We start from the raw sequence: 23,290 nt of genomic DNA, 5'->3' as shown, positions 1-23,290 counted from the left end.
ATTGTAAATTTAGTAAGCTCAACTTCTTGTTTTGAAAATAAATAATTAATTGGACGTATTTGGACAGTATTCAAGAAAATACTCCGTTTTTTCCTTAAAAATGTAAATTTTCAAAACTTTAGGGCCGTTGATCTACCTCTAAATATTTTTCGAAACTGTTGAAACTTTTCTTAAATGTTTTTTGTACAGTTAGGAACCCTTTTTTTACCTAAGCCATTTACTTTTTTAAAATTGATTACCATATTATTTGTACAAATATTACTATTTTTATTGTAATCCCTGCTAGAGAATTGTGGGAGTGTGACATAATCAAATATCTAAGGAATTTTATAATGACAAACTGCAAACGGCCTTTATACACTTCTTTCTCTCTTGAAACTTTAGCATTTCTTTATCAAATATTAGTTATTTGAATACATTTTGGAAAACTGTCGTTGGCGTGCTGAAAATATTTCAACCATAAGAGTTGAAGCTTAAGACAATTTGTCTTTAATAAAAGAATTTAGATATTCGCGTATGGCTACTCGAGTGTTGTCACAAGACCAATTTTTTGTACCGATTTCGGTCCCAAAATAGTTAAAGGAATTTCACATTTAAAACAGAAATGTCGTTATATGCAGTTCACATTAACTTACTTAAGTGTCGGTAGTATATATATATATTAGGGGGGGGGGTGATTATACAAGGCTATTATCAACAGGGTCCAGGTGGAGACCCAAGTCTCACCAATAATTTTTTCAGTATTTGTAGTTAGCTCCCTATTAATTGTGTGTCGTCCATAGTAATTCACAATCAGCCGCCCCCTTCTCCCCATAAAAAAATCTGATTACGACACCCTTTTTAACAAAGGTTTTTTTTTTCTAACGCCACGTAAAGCGGGCTAATGGATGAAAAACTCATATTATTTGAAAAAATGAACTAAGGCCTCATGTAATAAAATATCAATGATTCCTTGTCCCCTGTGGACACATCTATTATTATTACTTTTATAAACAACCCAAACATCACGATAATCAAGAGCATTTACTATGCTCCTATGTTTTGAAGGGTGTTAATCCACATAATTACATATGAATACATAAAATATTTAATGTTGAGGAGTGAGTATAATAATTCAATTAGGAGCATTTATGGGCGGAATTTTTGGGTTACACATGTACCCATATATAAAACATAAATACTTATAAAATTTACAGAGGATGTACAGAAATTATCAAATATCTATCTCCACTTCGTTGTAGGAGATGATGTCAGTCATGTACATACATACCTACAAATGCATCCAGTTTGACCATTGTACAGTCAATTGACTTCTTCAGGGCCTCCCCAGATGAAAAATACTTGGCACCTGCCTCATGCTCAACCTTTCCCCAGAGATAGAAATATCAGGGGTTCAGGTCTGGGCTGTTTGCAGGCCAAAATTTCGGGCTCTAAAAGTGGGTGCATTTTGTGGCCAAGGCATACTGCATTTTGTGAGCCGGTGAACTGTCTTGTTGGAAGAAGTAATTTCTTCCTTGGGCCACTCCGTCCATCCAGGGAATGTAAATTAAAATTGCAAGACCTGTCAAAGATTCCGGCGCCGTATGGCCGAAGTTATCAAGATAGGAGGATCTCATTATAAATAATTGAATGTTATTAAATGTAGCTTTTAAGTAATAAAAAATGTATTGTTCTTCCCCATCTAGTTAATTCGTTATAAGCCTTTAAATATCTTCCTAATTTATTTATATATATAGTATATTTGTATACATAGTTTAAGGAATTTTGAAATTGTGAACACTATAATCTATATTTACAGCCTTTCAACCTTGTCTGGAGACTGTAATTGAAGCTTGTAGTAATCAAATTCAGGAATAATAATCTTCATAATGTGTAAACAAAAAAGTATTTGTAAGATTCTCCGGTACAATCTCATTCCGATCTGTCGTCTGTTGCGCATGGTTAATTGTAGCTCAATCAAAGCGGTCAAAAACATTTTTGCGAACACCTGGTATTTGACATTATGTTATGAGAGATTGGGAATAAGAAGTGGGAAACAAATCCGTTTTTAACTTTAATTGTAATATGCGTTTACACATCCTATAGTTTAAGAACCTTTCCAATCTGAGTTATCACTGTACATATGTACACTTACATGATATATGTATGTAGTATTAGAAGCAGGTACTTTGAGAATGATTAATGATAACGTAATGGAGTGTGAAAATACTCAGAATAAAAAAATAATGAAATGATTAGACTTTTCTTAACTACCTATGCCTCAACAGTCACCCCCGGACTCACACACTCCATTCCACCAATAACTTCCTTAAATATTACACTTATTTAATAGCATCCCATTTTTGAAGGTTAAAAATATCAATTAATACTTTTTATAACTCTATAATATATCTACTTATCAATGACAACAATTTATGTACATCAAGTTCAATTTTTGGCACTTTCACTCAGTTTTATAGTTGTGATATGGATGTCATAGGATTATTTTTAGCTAAGCTCTAAATGAAATGCAACTTTTGTCTTCAATTCATAACATAGTCAATGATATTTTCGTTGTATTGTCGTTATATTTTAATGTTGAGACAGCTCTAGAACACATTGACTCAGTAGCAAATTATCTACAAAAAATTGTCAACGAATACTTCCCTCACTCTATTTTGGGTTTACCTCGTTTGTGTTTAAATCCATTTTGTTCATTCATGCAAAGATATTAAATAAAATAATAATAATCCTATAGTATCAAATGAAATAAATCAATTTATTTGACAATATTTGGTTTATTTATTTCCCAGGAACTAATTCATTTTTTTTAATAATAATGATTGGAAGCCATTTTTGTTATAGATATAGACATATGTTCTATGTACCTATATTTACAAACATGGTAGAATGTTTGAAATTACATGCAAGATGTACATCTATACATCTTTTTATACCTAATACAATCCTTATTATGTATTTATGTTGGGTTAGTAGGCGTAGAAGATAAATAGATGTACATAATAATAAGAGATTGATGGGGGACGCAACCTCTCACACTCACTTGCTACCCGGGAAATTTATTTAATTTTTGTATAAATGTTCTTTATAATACAATACAAAATTTAAAGCTTGATTATAACGATATGCCCGGATTCAATAGGTCCTACGTATTTAAATATTTAATTATTGCTTAGATTAATGGGTAAAGAGGAAGGGGGATCAGTAATTAAAAGGGATCCATCTTAGACGTAATGGGTATCTTATTATTTTCATTATTATTTTTAGTCAATATATTATGTACCTATATATTAATGAGTTACATACCTTCATAGGTATGTACAGATAAGTTCTTCAAAGGGGAGCTGCGCATATATTATAAAAATTTTAATATAAGTAGCTTTTAATATCTCATTTATTGCAATATTAGTGATGCACTGAATACCTTTTTTTTTTCTTGAATATCAAGTTAAATAAAAATTCAACCAACACATAAAATTTCAATCATCACTGTTGACAATTCAAAAAATTTAATTTCATAAATCGTATTATTAATTAACCTTGAGTATAAATATAGCAGAACCGATCATTCCTACCCTTAAAATATGTGGTTAAGCAATGTGCGACCCTTAAACATCTCATTGAGAGATTAATATAAAATTTCGAATGCAATTTATGCAAATAGATGACGTAAGGGCCAATCCTATAAAATTCACCCCGTGGTCAAATAATATTAGTTATTTGACTATATTAATCAAGAATAAAGATTTTAATTCTACATACATATATTGAAAAGCATAAGAAAAAAATATGAAATACAGCTAAGAAATAATCGAATATACTGTAAATATAAAAATCAGATATACTTACCACCTATGTACTACTGGGAATCACCACCTTACTCAAAATTGTCTTTTTAACGGCAAATAAAATCAAAATTGAGACCCACAAACAAATAGCATCACAGGCTGTGGATTTGATTTATTTCATTTGATACTATAGGATTATTATTATTTTATTTTATAAACGAATTAAGGTGTTAATTTGAGACTGTGTATTGTGGTTTGATTTAGGTGGTCTATTTAAATTATATTCTTCTTTTTTGGAAATCATCTCGCAACACCTCTGCTGTGTCCTGCGACCCAATCTTTGAGAAAAACTGGTCTAGATCAGGGATTCTCAAATGAGCTTCTTCTAGTGAAACATTGGTTTATTGTTTATTCAGTTTGTTCATAGTATTAGTACTTGAGTATTGTCAGTTTTTTTCAGGGATGCGAATATTTTTAATATGCGAGTAATCTGTGTATACATATGCTTATATTCATTATATTACTAAAGTATATTGTATAATATTGGACTTAAAGAGGTTTTGTGAGAAACGGAAACATGATTCCTGTTTTAATGCCCATTTTGACCTTTCAATGTCATAATTAGTTAGATTGTATGAAGCTAGTGTGTACAATGTACATAAATACATGGATGTACATTTGGCGTATATGGTGTTTCCCCCCTTCTTTTTCTTGTTTATGGCCTATGCGTCAGTTAAGGTAATTATACATTCATTAATTATAGGCTTTAAAGGGAGGGAGGGAGGGGGGGGAATTTTAATTAAAAATCTCATGGATGAGTTGTACATATACATAGTAGAACCAAGGAAAGACCATTTAATGTTTGATAATAAAAATAATATTATTATTAAAAACATCAATATTTGTTCGGAAATTTTTTAAGATTTTTCTTATTGTAGGTAAATTATTCAAAGGTAAGGGAATTGCATTAGAAGTAGCCTATGTATGAAAAATAAATTACACTATTCAGCCCTTGAATAGAAAGTGTTCTTAGCCACAGAATAACAGATAATTGGTAGTTATTAGGTATTAACAATTTTTTTTATTTTATGTCGTCTCCTCATAGAAAAAGTATAATATTTTTATTTGTCAGGTAATAACTCTAGCCTCTTATTAGTATTTTGAACGTATATATATAGGCAACAAGTTGTAAACATTTGAAATATATTTCAGTTCTTAACAAAAAAGTATTTTGCATCAGCACCAGCTAGGAGATGGTCAATTGTCGATTCTTTTATTTTTTACTTGTAACAATTTCTTGATCCTTGTAGTTGTCTCATTGTTTTACTACTGATTGATCCATAATCTGAGTGCCATGAGTTGTGGTCACAATTATCACCTCTACGTGTCTCAGTGATATTTAATACTTTTGTTGTATATAATATAAATAGGAGAATAAGTCTTTTATTTCAATGATAGAGGACAATCTAGTAATCATTCTCTTGATGGGATGAGTTAGGATAACTTAAGTGAAAGGAAGTATTTTTGAATTCAATCCCGGAGAGGTGATAGCGTCTCCATCTTTCTATCAATTTATATTTTTATGGACTTGTTTCGAAGCATGAAGACATGGACTTATATCGGATTTGGGAACGATTTGACTCAGAGGGATCATTATTTGGACTCATGTCGGACTATTAACTCAAAGCATTATCTACAATAACCATCTTGGAATCTATGTGCGACTGCGATGGCAAGAATTATGTGATGCATTTTTGTGTGCAGTGATAGATATCGTTTCCATTTATTGCTGTGAAGTTGAATACTAACTTTTTTTTCGCCACTAAATATTTATTTATATTTGATTGATCCTTTGCAGGTTTGAGAACGGAACTCAAAATTGAATGGCGTTCATTCAACGGAACATTGACCTCTAAAAATGAGATTTTAGCCTTCCGTTCTAAAAGTGCTGGCAAAAAATTCAATAAATCAAAGTTCATATTTTTATTTTTTTAAATACGATTTAAAGGGATGCTGCCAAAGTAAAGACAAGAGCTGTTGAGACCATAGTCCAGAGGATTTATGTTGGGTGAGAATGTAGGCTTCAAATTCATTTTTCCAGAAATTGGAAAAATTATCATCGAGCCATTGCGGTGTGGTCCTGACCTTGTTCCCCGTGGTGGAGTCCGGCTGGAACACATAGTTTCCTTCTGAGTAGTTAGACTTCACCCAGGTCAAGATCATTTCCTTGCGGACGTCTTGGTACTCCTTGGTCGATTTTCAGGCCTTTCGGGAACCAATACAGGGGCATCCTTTTCCCGCCTGATGCCATATTTAGCACACCCACCTATACCCCCCGCCCTCCATATAGTGCTAGGCCTGTACATTTTTGGGGTTATGAAGTGTTTTTTAAGCTTTAAAAAAAATGGTGGACTCAAAAATAATAATGTTAAACTGAAAACCCTGTTTTACAGAATAAGAAGCTATAATTATTTTATTCACAAATTGATCAGCTATGAAGAGAATAGGTAGATCCCTCATATATATATATATATATACATTTATTATATAAAAAACAAGGTATTGATATAATTTGGCTTATAAATACCCAATGGTTTGCCAATACTTATTACAAAATGTATACAATGATGGCTTGTCTTCCATATTAAAACGCATAGGGACCGATAAATCAAGTCTAATTGCTTATGTATATGTACAATGTAAATACATAACTATGTAGTATGTATTTTTGTTTTAACAAATAAGCACTCCTTATTTTCAAAATTAGTCAATGGAGAGAGAGAGTAAGACTCTGTCAAGGATTATATGTAGGAACCCTTTTAGAGTTAAGAAAAATAAGTTAAATAAAATAAAAACTCGTGAGATACAGTTTTTTATTTGTTTTTTAATTCTTTTCTTGAAATAGAAGGAACTAGAGAGAGAGAGAGAGAGAATGATGGTTATCTTTGAATGTACTATAACTACGTTAGTTTATCAATGAACTATGATATACTCAAACCTTTTTCTTCTTCTTATCTCTTCTCAGAAGAGGAGGGAAGCTTTTAATACTCTTGATACATGTTGACAGCTAGTAAGGGGGGCTCTTAAGTGAAATAGTATTTCCAAAGGGAAAAAAATATCAGATTGTCGTTTAATATTAATACCCCAACTTTTATTTGAAATGTACACATACAAATGTATGAGTATTTATATTTTTGTATAACTGTCCATCCTTGGTTTTTAAGTCAACGCCACACAGGGAACAATTTATAGGTACATTAAAAATTGGAGTTCTTGAGGTGTAGCCACCCTCCCCCAAATTAAGGTGTTTTTTTTACTAGAAAATTTAATTTTCCAAATTATTTTCCAAAAAATTTAATTTTTCAAATTATTTTCCAAAAAATTTAATTTTTCAAATTGTTTCCCTAAAAGGTTAACTTTTTTTTGTGATTAACTATGGATTTTCAAAATTTATCTCCACAAAGTTTAATTTTTGAATTTTTTTTTTTTAACTTTTATATTACAAAATTAATTTTTCAAATTTTTCCAAAAATAAAGCCCCCAAAATATAATCCTGTGGGCGGCCCTGTATGGTAATTAGGAGTTTGTAAAGTTTCAACAAGACTAATTCAAAGTTTTAGGGCAACTGATTTATATTCCAGAACCTATTTTTATCCTTCATGATAAGGCAAACCGAAGAAGAGACGCCCATAAGAACATAAGGAAGAATAATCTTTTCTACATGAATTACTAAGTCCCTGGAATCCATTGCAGAGTATTATGTATCTTTAATTATCTCTTAACCTTTCCTTTTAAAATTTGAAGAAAAAAGTTCCAAAATTAGTTAAGAAATTGCCAATTTCATCATTTTCCCCATCTGTAAATAGTTGTAGGGATATTTTACTGTTTAACCAGATTGAATTTTATGTAATTCATCAGTTCAACATTTAAGATCCTAATAAAAATAGATTAATTAATAGGTAACACGAAAATATTTCTGTTAGTGGAATAAAACATTGATTTCATGAAAATTTTCATTTTATTCTCCATCTTTCCTCAAAATGAAAATAAAAAACCCAAAGTTAGTAGGTAGTCTGTCCATTCTTCCCAAATATTTATGGACTAATCTTCATTTAAAAGTAGGAGTACGCAAGGTTAATAGTAATACCCTTGGGAGTACGCATATTTACTACTTAACATAAAATTGTTCGAATCCATGAAATCAACGTTGATTACCCTAATAAGCACCAATAGTTGTTGTTATTTCAACAAAGACTTCGATTTTCAAAGAGAAAAGGAAAAATTGGCGAAAACTTATGGTCGACTTTAATTTAACTATTGGAGTTTTAGTCATGCAGTGTTTTCTTTAGACAAGCGAATAAGTAATAATGCGCTCTGAAAACAGCATAAATGTGTAGAGTCAGCTGCTTTAAACCAGAAAGATTCAACTCACGAAAACAGCCGAAGAGAAAATGCATGGTATTTTTGTTTGTATATACAGCTGACAAAAAATTCATAAAAGCTATTGATGTGGTATTGATCGTTACGTGGAATCTATTTTGTTTAGAAGAGATATTTTATCAACAATATGAACCTATTTTTAACTTAGCTACCGTATGATACAAAATGATAGGACAAAATAGGTACCAATTCAAGTTCTGGGATATAGTTCAAAATTGTAGGGAAATTATTTTTTGCATCCCAAACGACATGGAATATTGTAGACATAAATACTGATCGATATATGTACATAAATCCAATACGATATCAAGATGAATAGTTCTTTATTTTATGGCTTTGTCATAACCAAGAAGTGGTAGATAAAAAAATGGACGACTTATAATAGAGATATCGGATTGGAACAACCCTATTTAAACCACATAATATATTTTATTTCATCGTGAGGATAGGAAATCCCTAATTCCCTCTCTTTTACTACTTAATATGCAATGCAAATGGTAAACCAAAGCAACAAAAAAAAAAGAACCGTCAAATCCCCGCTGATGAAAGAGCAAATTAAGTAATATTAATTTATGGTTTGTCTTTAATTTTAAAAAAAAGGGAAATATTTTAAATTCAATTGTCACGTTTGATCTCTGGGATTATATCTCTTTCTCTCTCTCTCTTTCCTCGTCTTCTTCATTCTTCTTCTTCGCGTAGGGAGGAATTTGTATAGGCAGATTAATTTAATGAGCTATTTTATATTGTTGTCATACGCTTACAAATTGGCATTTTAAAATCATGGAATAGTTGAATGCAGCCTCTTATCCTTTACATATACATTGGAATATCCCGTTTTCGTGTTAATATTTTTGACTGAATTTTAATTTTTTTCCTTTAAGGCATAAAAAAACGATATCTACAAAATTATAAGATTGGTTCTCAAAATTTTCCCTTCTCTGACGTCCATCCCAATAATAATGGTATGGGTCTAATATCTACTGTGATCTTACTATTGTTTAGTGTACGTTATTTTCAATAAGACTAAAGTTTCTTTTGTGTGTTCAAACCCATATTTTTTTCCCCTTTTCTATTGCATCAAGTAAATGAGCCACTGATTTGTTGAGAGTATAAAAGGTAGAAAAAACATTTGAAAATATCATATTGAACGTTATTTGAAGCAACAAACATATAGTTTGAACGTTTTTCAGATATATTAGATTAGTTATTAAAGGTAAGAAATTTGAGTAATTGCCCCCACTGATGCTAGAAGCTGACTACGCCACTAGCAAACAGATCCATTCATTTTTGATTGATCTCTTTTACGACCTTTTTTCCTCCCTCATTTATGTATTTCATAATTATTTAAATCGGAAACAAAGATCCTCTTTTTATTAATAAATGTCAATATTTGATACTTTTAAAATATTACTATTTTTAAGATTGAATTACCTATCAATCTTTTATTTGTTGGTGCTTAATTGTTAAAAAGGTTCTTATCTACTCATATTGCTGGTTATAAGGCTGGATTATCATTTTTTAAATCTGTCTTTTTTTTTCCTAAAATATAATTCAAAAACATTATATTTTGATTTAAAAAAACTTTTTTTTTTAGTTGGAAGTTAAGTGAGGAAAAATGTCAGTTGTTTATGGTTTAAGAGACAATATTCTAAAGACTCTTTATATTTTGAACTACAATACCTTTTTTTCCAGAAATAGGATATTTTTGATATTTAAATGACATGATTTAAACAATTTCTATATTTTTAACTACAAAGCCTTACTTTTCAAAAATATAAGGTTTTGTTGGAAGAATTTTAAACATTTTGGTGGTTTAAGTTATTTTTTTCAAAAAGAGAAGAAAGTTAGTTTTTATGGAAATAAATCATTTCAAAAGATAAATTTTGACGGACGTACTTTGATGGTTTAATTACATAACTATTAACTTTTCAGCTATATTCTATTATTAATTTGAATGCTTTGTAAAAGAAAGAAATTAATTTTTGGGTAAATGGTTATATAAATTAAATATCTTTTATAAATTAGTGTTATGACAAAGCATATAATAGATGATATTGATAATAATATAATTGGAGGCAGGCATGAGATGTATATAAATTTATTGGATTGATTTTATGGATTTTTTCGATCTAAATTATTTCGACCGGTTTTTTAATTTACCCCTCCTCTCTTTCCGCCTTTGGAGATTTCAATCATCCTTTGAGACTTTGGTTCAAGGCGATTTTTATCAAATGAGGAAATAAAGTAGATTTAATGTAATGAGCAAGCATAAATAAAAAAAAGAAAACAAGTTAATTGTTATATTTTATTATTTTAAAAAAAAAGCTCTGAAAAAAATGTACATATACTTAATTTTGAATACATTATTTAGCAATTGAATGCAATGTCTACTAAACTAATATATAATTATTTGGATATTCCCCATTGATAAATAATCTTTAATATCGGAGTCCAGGATATATTATTAAAAAGTGTTCATTTGACTGGCCCATTTCTAACTTTTTATTATAGAAATATTTACCCCACACAGACATGAAATATGGATTTTAGACTGATAAAAATTTAAGAATTTTAAAATGTTTTAAACGTTTAAGATGTCAGCCGACAGCCTTGAAATTTTGAAAATAGATTTAATAAAAAAAATAATTAATTCATATCCTTGATTAAAAAGCTTAAAATAAACACACAATTTAAAATTTAATTTTTGAAATTTTGAGCCAAATAATTTAATTTTTAGTAAACAACAGTTGATTTTGAAATTTTTTGCAAAAAAAAATTCTAAGACCAACCCGAAAAATAAATAAATATATATTTCTGAGGACACCCCTATATAGGCAGGAATTTACTCCGATGTCGATCCTCTCACTATTGTAACTCCACAACGAATTCTTTGAGCTACTTTTGGTCTATCACTCACTAGTGCTTACTTTATACCTATAAGTTATTTGTTCTCTCTTCAAGAATATAAGAATGATGATAACAGCTTTGGACAATAAAAAATGTATATTGATATAGCAACTACAAGAACCCCTTCTTCTATTTTAATACTATTTTTACATATATTATTCCTTTTTTCTTTTTTTTGAACAGCAATATTGCCGAATATTTATGATAGAAATTATATAATATACTGACTTCCATCCTTTATTTAAGGTTTTTATTGTGTTTTTGAAAAATGTGTATGATATAATGTACATTAAAGAGGATCCTCAATTTTGAGGAGGGAAAGGGGGCAAAGACTACTTCTTTTGTGTTTGTTCCTTAAGCATTTTATATGAGAGAAGGGATATGACCACTTATGACGCCAGAGTCCTCCTAAAATGACTCTTCTTCTAAGGAGATCAAAGCTTATTGTACATATATATGTAAGTACATACTACGAAATATGTAGCTTATTTTCTATTGTAACTTGACAGATAAATTACACGTTCATAACCTTACATATGATATGACCAACGATGACCATAAGGTGGAGAGGGATTTAGAGTATATATTTCATGCCTTAAAACCATTGCGAGTAGACAATATTTTATATGAATAACATAATAATACCTAATTCAAGCATCCTTCTTTTGAATCTTTCTTTTCCTCTTCAAATGCTTACATAACGGTTGGACTCGATGATTTCCATTATATTATCCACATTGACGACTGGCCTTCCAAAACGTGGTGCATCTTTGACATCAAAATAACCGGAACGGAATCGAAGAAATCAAAATTGCACGTAATTAGATGTTACAGAATCCGAACCCTAAACACTATTCACATTTTTGGCCACCTGGCTTGTGTTTTCGCCTTTATAGAAAAAAAGCTGTAAGCTATTGGGTATTTTCTTTTTGCTGATGTCCATCATTGACGCGTACCCAAACAATACTGAGTCAAATAATCACAAACTGTCTAAATATTTTTTTAGTAAAAAATCCTATCTTTGTAACACCATCCAATGTAAACCGATTGGTCTATTACAACACAAGATACACATTGCCAAAGCTATGGGAAAAATAATGGATTTATTTTTACTTCTTAAAAATTTCAATCTTTTTTCCAAAATCAAAAATTCAATCAATTTCCAAAACAATCTTAATAAAACTTCATCTTGATAAATGACTTTAAATACAAAAAAAAAAAAAATATCAAAATGTTTGGATGTATATAAAACTTGACTACAAAGTAAAAGAGTAAAATATAATTAAATCCCTCTAATAGATGATAAAAATACTTAAGTTACATAATTAACTCTGTTCCTCATAGGACCAGAAAAGTAAGATAATCAATAAAATATATCCTACTCCGACAAAAGCAATATCTAATTTATTGGCTACACAATTTAAATGTATAATGATGTAATAGATTATATTTTAAACTATAGTGGAATCTTATATATGATAAAGAGATATATTTATTTGATGGATGGTTAAAATTTATGTCCTTACCCACAATGACATCCCAAAATAATTAAATAATAATTCATCTACTAACTTGATAAAAAGGAAACTAGTTTGATCATAAACCGTAACTGTAAGCCATTTATTTTCCCTACAAAATTAATAATTAAAAGAAAACGAAAAACTAAATAAACCGTCTTTAAGTAACTTTGCCTCCTTTGAAAATGCAGGAGCAGCCATTTTTGATCATTCCATTTTTTCTTTCACCATTAATTAATATCTTAGTTCCTGATGATCAACGTAATGTAAGACCTGAGTAATCATCTTTAATTAGGAAAATTGATCATTTATGATCCAAAAACTAAATAGGTAAAAATTGCAGACATAGTCATCAACAAAAATAAAACATAAACATACTATGTGTTCTATACAGTAATTAATCCAAAGCTCAAAAATTGTCAGAATATAAATTATGGAATGTTACAAAATCGTATAGTACTTTTTACATATATGGAAATGAGGCTAATTAGTGGTCATATTCAATTATTATTGGATATTTATGGTTTAGTTTGAAACAAAAATCGACAGATTAGTGCGGGGTTCCTTCACCCCTCCCCCCCCCCACACACAAAAAACCCCAGTTTCCATGTAGGCCTTAAAATGAAAATCGGTCCAACTCTATTTTTTATTCTTAAAAAATATGGTTGCTTAGATGGTCCACGTCCACGTCACGTGAAAACCTGTGTTATTGATTTCTTCAAAATTGAGTCATTCGTAGATGACGTTTTTCTTTCATGGAGAGATAAAGTCTTTTTATTTATTTTTGTCTGTCATTCTTGAAGAATTTACGAGCATGAAAATGGATATTTCTCCAATGTTTGAATTTATGAAACGTGTGTCTTGTTCGTTTATTTATAGATTTGTTATTCTCATAAAGATGAAATTGAATTCATGTCCCCCCCCCGTCTCTTGTGAGTCGGATCAGGCTTTGAAATATTAATGCTTTTTTAACATGTTTACTACATATAAACATATAATAAAGAATCATACATTTCTACCTCTTTTTGAGCATAAGTCGAGTCTACGACCATTCGATATGAGTGTGCCTACATACCTATGAGTATGTTAGTTGATCCCTTCCTTGATGATTTTTATGCTTCTTAGCTTTTGCCAAAAAAAATAGATTTTAATTGATCGAAAAAATGAATTAATGAATACCAATGTTACATGTAATTACCTTTGGCTCATATTTTAGGGATTTTGCATGTATGCTTATTAATATCTACTTGGAATGATGAGCTAAATACATCACTTTCTGAAAAAATAGTTGTAATCAAACCTCAAGATATTGTAAATAATTAATTAAATGAAGGGAGGGTAGAAGAAACTCCCTATAAGGAACCCTGAAGTAAAGTCCAAAGTATTTGGTGTCAAGTCGAGTCTGAAGTCTTTCCTTATGAGTCCAAGTTCTTAAATATTTAATCTAGTTCGATTCGTATCCTCAGATTTCTTCACACTTTATTTTAATTCTGTAGTTATCAATTGCATTTAATTTGAGTATTAAGACTTTTCTTATATCTGATATAAATAAATGGTTATATTGAGGTTCTACGATTGGGTAATGGGGATCAAAAGGCTGAGAATTACGTCTACTAAAGGTATTTGGAAGAGCAGTATTTAGTAAAAAAATTGAAATGAATCCTACAATTTTGTTATGAAATGGTCTCAATTCCAATTAAGTATTGAGTCTTAGCTTTCCAGCCAAACTCCCCAAAAACTTTTTAAAATCAACGTTTTGTTCCGGGAATGGATATATTATTTAAAATATCTACAGGTCCCATAGAAATTTTCATTCAAGAAGTCTACATTAATAGATTGAGAGTCACTACCTATAATGTGAAAAAACATTTAAAATATTAAATGTTTTGGAGTCTTACATTTTTGTATTAAGAATTCAATAATTATATTTTATTTTTTCGTTATGTATATGTAACATATATTTTTTGTAATTTCCTTTAAAAAAATCAAAAATCACATCATTAACTATTCGAACTTCCCATAAAATTTTAATTACCATTAGGGCTGCAAATTCTCCATTATAAATATTTTATCTTCATTTTTGGTTGCAGCTTGTTCAATCTTCTTTTACATATTACAACTTGTACACAGCATTTATATATGTACCAGGGGCGACCGTAGGGATTGGGCCTGGATGAGCTGTAGTCTCCCCCCCCCCTATAAATAAAAAGGAATTTTACTTTTTACTAAAACATTTTTTGTTATTCAAGAAATTACGGAGGTGAGTACAAAATTAAATTTTATTAAATAGCCATAGATTTATGAATTTTTGTTTTGAAAAAAATTTAATTTTCTAGTAATTTCTATGGATTTTTGATTTTTCTTTTTTTCAAAAAATGTAAATTTCTGTGAGTTTCCATTTTTTTTAATTTACTTTTATGTGAATAGCTCTAGATTTTTGAGATTTTTTCCCTAAAAATTTGACATTTGATTTTTTTGTGAATAACTATGGATTTTTGAAATCCAGATCAAATAATTTTAAGTTTTGGATTTATCTTTATAAAAAAAAATAATATATATATATATATATATAATCCTTGGGGACGCCCCTGTATATATATATGTTCTAAATTTGATACGCTGTATGATATTTTTGTTTAAAAATACTATATATTTTTTCATCAACGGAAGAAAATATTATTAATCATCTTGATGGAGATGATGATGATGGAAGAACCTCAACTTGACCTTTGATTCTTTCCGTCTCTCCCAATTCAATTATAAAATTCAAGTTATGATGGTTGTAGCTTAGAAAAAGAAGTAAAAGATAGAATATGATGTTCATTTTCATCCAGAATAAAACAAATTATATATGTATACATACATATATGCTCAAATTTTAATTGAATAGACCACATGAATGCGTATAGTAAGGATGAGAATTGCTCATATGTAAAGCGCTCTTGCGTGTTTAGAAGTAATTTTTGAGGCATCCTTGCTTTTAAATTATATTGTTACGATTATTTTGTGGTTTGAATTCTTGGGAAGAAGGAATTACTGCGAGTCAGTCAGAAGGAGAATGGAGCCAACGAACAAAACGTTATATATCGACCGACCTTCCTACACCTATAAGTATTTACTCGTTTAAAGATTAATTAAGTTTTTGAAATTTTATTTAATCATTTTTAATATTCAGAGACTAACCGTAAAAAAGAAAAAGATAATGAGATAGATAAATCTTTAAAGATATTCTGATACTCTTTGAATACCATTATTATATACATAAGTAATAACTTCTACCGAAATTTGTACAAAAAGAAGAATGCTGTTTCCCCCTAGATTCTTCGTTTGAAGGTGAAAAACTTTTACAAATTGATTTGAAATTTTTTTTTTTAGAAAGCAAATCTTTGTGTAACTTTTTATATATATTAAAGACATATTTTGAACAACATTGGTTTTTATAAAAGATATTTCTAAATGTTTCAAGCCAACCGCCGTCTCTTGTTCAACATATTACAAATTCCCACCCTTATATTTTTTTTTTTCTAACCCTTCGGTCCCGCTTGTGGTTTGTATTCTCATCCTTAGTGTCGTGATAGTTCTTATACTACTAAAGTCTAGCTAGCCCAGTTCAGTCATGTATATCAGTCTAATAGGTTATATAATTTGGTTCTTGATGACGTTACTCAACTTTATTTCTTCTTTTTGTAATCAGTTCTAGTACTGACAGTACGAATGACCGTAAATAGCTAATGATTTTTTGTTAACTGTAATATTTAAATTTAATTTTTAGTAAACATAATATTTTATTTTTGTCACTTTATTTTTTTTAAGAACATCTTATAGACATCAAATTAATCATAACGTAGATTGATAGTCATTTGCCCTTTCTATCTATATATAATAATTAATCAGTTGATGAAGTCTACCTTGACTGAGTATCCTTGAAAATGTCACTTAAAAAACATTGATCTGAGTAATGTTAAACTGTATAACTGCTTGAGATATTTTTTAAAATATTTCATATCTTTACATTGAGGAATCCTATTGTATACTATGTACAACCATCTTGTGTTAATATGTGAGCAAAATGAACACATTTCCTTCATCTAAGAATATAGATTCCAGAGTGAGGGATTCTGTTTGTAGGAGTTTGTTTCTTTAGAATAAATATTTTCATTTATCTATGTAGATTGTGGATACATTGTACAACCAGGTACCTGTCTCACATACTTCCTTAGTCTCTTTCAATCCAAAAGCACGACTATTCAATTTTCACGATTTAAATTGCCTTTTAAATATTTAATTAATTAGTTTCTGTTTTGTATTATGAGTAAATGGTTTAATTATTTATTTTCTTTCTTTGAAAATACTACTAAAGAAAATATTTCTTTTATGAATTGAATATATAAAGAGATTAAGCCTCTTCTTAATATAAAGCAAACTTTTATTATGTTGTACCTTATCAACTAAAATCTTAGTAATAAACACGTCTGATCATAAATATTGAAGCAAAGCACTGCTGGGAGCTCGAATCAAGCCCATGGTTACAAGTTCTTAAACCCCCCTTCCAAAAAAAAAAATCTTGTTGTCAAATTAACAATATTCTGTATTTAAAATTTTATTGTTTGTCAAATTTCTCTTATATATATGTAATGGTTATTTGTTAAATTTTGTCAAAAGAAAAAACAATATTTTGTCAAAATTGTCAAGATTTGTCAAAAAGTCTTCACAATTTAAAAAATCCTAACAATCGACCTGGCATAGATAGCACTTAAATTAACGAAGTTAAGTCAAATTTTAGGGGGAGGGGGTTTAAATCACGTATCGAAGAGTGTTTTCTCACAAACTTACAGTTAAAACTTCATATTTTAATTAGACTAGAGGCTTGAGACAATGAACGCATGATTTTACGTCATCCATGTAAGGATACCCTTTAATAGTTCTCCCGAGTTAATAAATCTTGACTACAGACTCATGAAAAATCAAAAAATAACAACTTCATTTTTAGATATAAAGTATTTTTGTACATTTATTATCTGGATATATGTGAAATAGAGTTTGTGTGTGTGTAATTATTTACAATTTTATCATTTTTTTTTTCTTTTCTTCTTCTTCAAAAGTCAATTTCCAATTTTTAAGAAGAAATGCCACAAAAAGATGGATTTTGTAGATAAATAATCTATACTCTTCGATTCTGACAGAGTATTTTCAATTTCCGGAACATTTTATTGAATATTTTTTGCAAAAATGAATATGTTATAGAAAACATTGTTCTCCAGATTTTTTTTTTTTTTTTTTTTTTGCAAGTACAGAAAAATAGTGGTATGTTAGTGTTTCTCTTTACTAAGCCAATAAATGTATGAACAATTTTTTTTTTAAATTAGTTCAAAAAAGTTTTTTCAATTTTCTTTGCGAATTTGATTTGTCAATTTTCCCCCAAAAATAAAGATGGACTTCTCACCTATAAGTTTTTTTTTATGCATATATATTGGTATGTTATTTGAAATTCATAACAGATTTTTTTTCATAATAATGGTACTAAAGTTACAAGAGGCGCAAGAGTAGGGGGAAGGGGGGATGCTATGATGAAGTTTTGTCATACACTTTACTTAAAACTAACTTAAGCGGATTGATATAGTGGGATTAGTATATGTAGTAATATAGTCAATTTCCCGCTCCATCGTTATTATTATAGTAAGATAATTATAATTAGATTTTTCAGGATCTTTTCGACAACAACGAAACATTATTAATATATAGTCAATTTCTTGCTCCACCCTTATTATCGAAGCAAGAGAATTTGAATTATCAGGATCTTTCTCGACAATAACAAAGCATTCATATTATAATTATGAGTATAATAGAATAATTCTGTATATAGAATTATTTTCTGAATAATTTTTCAACAATTTGACCTTTTCAATGGATGTCAATTTCCCTCCTTAAACGAGCAACGCCGGGTAATCATTTGTTGGTATTTTCATAAAAATAGGTACATTCGATAAAACCTTTTTTTTTACTATACAAAAAAAGTTATGATTTTTATAAACCATACCATTATTCCTAGCTCCGTGAATTATCCACTCCACAATATTTTTTTTAATAAAAGGGCTCAAATTTTATATGGTTGAAATTTAAAAAAGTCAATTTAGGGTAAAAAATAAGAAAATGGTTTACTTTTTTACTTTTTTTCATAATAAAAATCAATAAATATTATAGCAGAAATGTTGTTAAGTTAAATGATAGCATTTCAATCATATACTTGCCCATCATTGTATTGTTTTACGAAATATCACTAATCAAAAATTCATCAAATTCCTTATTTCTTATCAGTGAGACCTCTGAACTCAGAGTAAGATTGAGCTACAGATACAAAATTTTATTTTTGAGCTAGTATACTGTCAAAATAGCCACATACCCATATTTTAGTCAAATCCCATCCCCTGTTAAAATTTCTCATGGAATGACCCAAATATAAGTAAATTAATTATTAATTACGCCAAAACAGTAAAAATTGGACTAATGACATAATTCCATTTTTTTTAAATTAACCACAATTTTTTTATTTAACAAAAACTTTCAGACAAAGGAATATACTCTCTCTCTCTCCCCCCCCATAGACACAGATATGAATAATGCAAATGTTAAAATTACTTGAATAACTTAAATATCAAAGTGTTGATACTACTAATTGACTTCTTCAGTACAATGATTAGTACAATTAAAAGATAATTTATTTTCATCACCTGTCTGAAGCCATTACAAAAGGTACCTCACTACATAGTGTAATAAATGAATACTTGATTTATTCCTGTCAACGGATAATTATAATATATATTATATCACTCAACCTCTCGAGTAATCTGATAAATTTGCACCAAAAATTCGTCAATTTTTGCTCATTTAAAAAGAATATTTGTGATTGTGCCTTAATTTATTTTGTGTTTGCACAATAGTTCTGTTGTATTTAACTTCAAGGATGAATCCTTGTTGTGTATCATAGAGAAATGAATAAAAAGAATCGTTCACCATTTGTTTTTTTATTTAAATTTATAATAATAATACAAAAACAATAATTTTGAAAGATGAGTTTTCATTTTCTTAAACGAATCGTTTTAAGTATATATTTTTTGTTTTTTTGTAGATTCAAAATATAATCAACTAAATAAAAAAATATATTATTTCATCATTATTTGATCATTCTTCAAAGAAATAAATATGTACCTTTAGAAAAGTTATTTCCATTAAAGCAAACACTACTATGAGTTGCATGTATTGAAGCCACCTACGAAGGAGTCATAGCTTAGCTCAATTATAATATACATAACAAATACATAAAAACAGAATTTGAAGCCAAAAATTACAAAAGATAAACAATATCGAGTGACAAGGCTATTAATGAAGCTAACAAATCTGTATTGGACATGAATTACTGTACAAAAATTAAAAAAATTATTCCATTTTTTTTATTTTTTTGTATACAAAGAGTTCATAAATCTTCCTCCAAGTTCTTCATTGTTGCATCTTTTTTTTTCTTCTTGTATTTGCCTGTTTAATTTTGTGCATTGTAATTAGTAAAGCAATACATATACTATACTATATATATGTATGGGTAAATTTATGGGGCTTTTTCTATATACCTAGAGGCATTTTTTCTAGAGGGCTCTGTAAAAACAAAAATGGTTCGTATAGGGTAGTCTTACATACATCGTAGATGCAAAAAATATCCATTTAAAAAGATATAATTTCCCCAGTTAATCCTTGAAAACAGAGCAGAAATTCAGTCAAAGTTCAGGGAAACACTTGTCAATTTTGGGGGAAGTTTAAACATTAAAATTAAGTAACACACTTATTATGATTATTAGGGTGTACTGATACCAAATTTTCAGCCAATTTCGGATCCGATTCCGATACCATCTTAATGGACAATTCCGATTCCTTATTATAAAAAAAGGAAATTAATAAACAAATAACAAAATTGTTTACTTTTCTCAATTCTTATTAACTACAGAATAAAAAAACAACAACACAAATTTATTATTCAAAATTAGTTGTTGATAATTTTAAATCTAAAAAATTAGTTACTCTAAGTGCTCCAAAAAATGATCAAAAACTTTATACTTTGAGAATTTATTTCGCAACATATACTCTGGGAGATAGGTGAGAAAGAGATCTATTGAAGTGTTGAAAACACCTAGCTTATATGCATCATGCCCTTGACTTGGCTCCACAAAGACTCAATTGTCTGAGTATGAGCTCCAGTAAAGGGGTCCACATAATTTATCTTATGCACCACAGTAAAGTATTGCATACCTAAGGAATGTACCTGCCTATAGGATGCTCTATTGTCGGACTTGAATTGTCGAATTTCTAGTTCGACGTACTTCGCGATGAGTGGCAACTGAGCAGCCGCTGTTCGGTCTTCAACCTCAACCATGAAACAATCCCACTGTCTTCATTGACCCCCCAAAAAAAAAAAAGTGCCCTACTTGGCGCCTACCTCTATGATACTTCGTCTTTCCGAACTTGGACTCGTCGATCTCAACAACGCGCCCAGGCCCACCTAACCTTACAGGATGATTTTGAAAATATTTTTTACAAATTCCACGGAAAAAATTATTCCATTCTACAACTGTACGTTTAGAAAGGCCGTTCTGGTCTGCAGTAGTAGAAACCGTTGATAATTTCGACCAATAATAAATGATCATAATAAATGTTTAAAAGAAGTGTTACTTTTTTTTTTTTTCTAATTGAATATATTTTCCTATAAAAGGCCTGAGAAGACCATTGAAGATATTCAATTATCATGTTAATAATTATCATGGTGATGTATTTATGTAGTGTATGATGCATTTTAATATATCAGGTTGCTGTAAGATTAATATCTAGTTGAGTCTAGGGAAAAAATTTCTTGGTATAGAAAGAGAGAGAGAAAAAAAAAGGAAACATAATTAGAAAGAGGAAGTGTTGATGGTAGATTTTAGTAAACGTACCCAAAGGTCGATTCTAGCTAATTCCAATTCGTCGGTACACCCCTAATAATTATTGATTTTAAATCAAAAATTATAATTTGCTTCATGGCGATTATTTTTCAATATTAATGCACTTTTCTTTGTTTTCTGAAACTGTAGAACTCGAGTTTGCAACTATAATTCGAATCCCACTTAAATTTGATTAAATGGCAACTATAGATTCGATTTTGAACTTAAAGTTATAAGGTTCAAAATGAAACAAGACTTGAGGATCGAAACACAGAAATGTTTTATAGATCGCATTATAATTTAATTATTTTTTTGAATGACTGAATTTTAATATTGAAGATGAGAAGGGAGTAGGAAATACAATACGTGTAGTGTAATTTATGAACTTTATATGATTGATATATATTATTAATTTAGGGTAAGAATTATAAGGTCAAAATTTCTAGCAATAAAATGAAGCCAAGAATATAATTTATCTTTGAGTGCAGAATCTAAAACTTATCTGAGTTCAGAACAAGATACTGAATCAAACAAAAAATATTTTTATAATTTTAAGAAGCACTTTTAAATCAGTTATAATTCATCATACTTTAATTTGATGATTGTCCTAATGATGAAAAATGACTGAACAATAATAGTCCCGAATTACTACAATCTCAGACATTCTTGAAACCTGACGACCCAAATAAAAACTGAGATCCATTTTAGGCTCTGCACTCGAGGATAATTTATATTTTTGGCTTCATTTCATTAGTAGAAAGCTTGTGTTCCTCAGTGTAATCGTTAAGTTTACGAAAATATATTATATTAACGCAAGATTCTTGTATAAGTTGCGTGATTTCAAAAATGTATTACTTCCGAATTGAATATCATTTAAGCGAAAAATTAATTAGTACATAGTTCCTATAAAACCTTTCCAGTGTTGAGGGGTAAGTTGTTGTAACTCAAATATGGAAAATGTTAGTTTGATTATCTATATGTCATCCTAGAAGTTAAATTTGTAATTTTAAAACTTAAAAACAGAGAAATTCAGACTGTTAAAGTGAATTTATCAGATTTATTTTATTGTAAAAATTAAAAAAGCACCAATATTTATAATGAAGGAATAAAGTTTCCAGGCAAATATTTAAGTTACGACAATTTGGCTCTTACACCTAAATTTGTTACTATATTAAACCATGAAATTCGGAGTTCCGTGACTAAACATAATCTTCATTTGATAACTATAAATTATCCAACTAGAATATCTGTATTTATATCTGTTTTAATATAAATCTAGAAAATGACAATTCTCTAATGAAGTTTGTTTATTATAATATTTTAGCCGGAGAGTCCATCAAATCAGTTGGTGATGGAGGAACAGCTGGAATTAATATTGGTGGGGATTTTCCATCATCAGTAAACTCGGATCATCACGTCCCTAAAAAATCCAGCTTCTTTCAATCGAAGATACCATCTATTAAGTCGTCATCAAGTATGCCTCTTGGGAAAAACAAGACACCATCGTCCTCTGAAAATAATGAATGTAAGATATTTTTTATATTATATAATTTATTAATCAGAATGATTATTCAGTTATCTTCTGATCCCTTAGAATTTTTTTTTTTTTTATAAAACCTAATTAATCCGCATTGAAAGATCATGGTATAATATTATCATAAATAACAACAAATTA

General features: G+C 29.2%; 1 protein-coding gene across 7 annotated transcripts in view; it reads left to right on the top strand.

Moving 5' to 3' along the window:
* Pka-C1 (Protein kinase, cAMP-dependent, catalytic subunit 1) overlaps positions 1 to 23,290 on the top strand; it is a 209,131-nt gene that overhangs the window by 113,465 nt on the left and 72,376 nt on the right. For all 7 annotated transcript variants that reach the window (XM_071887737.1, XM_071887736.1, XM_040709665.2 and 4 more), the window contains exon 2: positions 22,940 to 23,140. In XM_071887737.1, coding sequence (XP_071743838.1) covers positions 22,940 to 23,140 — 201 coding nt within the window. The remainder of the gene's footprint in view (positions 1 to 22,939; positions 23,141 to 23,290) is intronic.

The sequence above is a fragment of the Lepeophtheirus salmonis genome, chromosome 4, assembly GCF_016086655.4.
Source record: "Lepeophtheirus salmonis chromosome 4, UVic_Lsal_1.4, whole genome shotgun sequence".
NCBI classification, from domain to species: domain Eukaryota; kingdom Metazoa; phylum Arthropoda; class Copepoda; order Siphonostomatoida; family Caligidae; genus Lepeophtheirus; species Lepeophtheirus salmonis.
The sequence above is the reverse complement of the archived record's forward strand: the minus strand, read 5'-3'. Positions and strand labels throughout refer to the sequence as shown.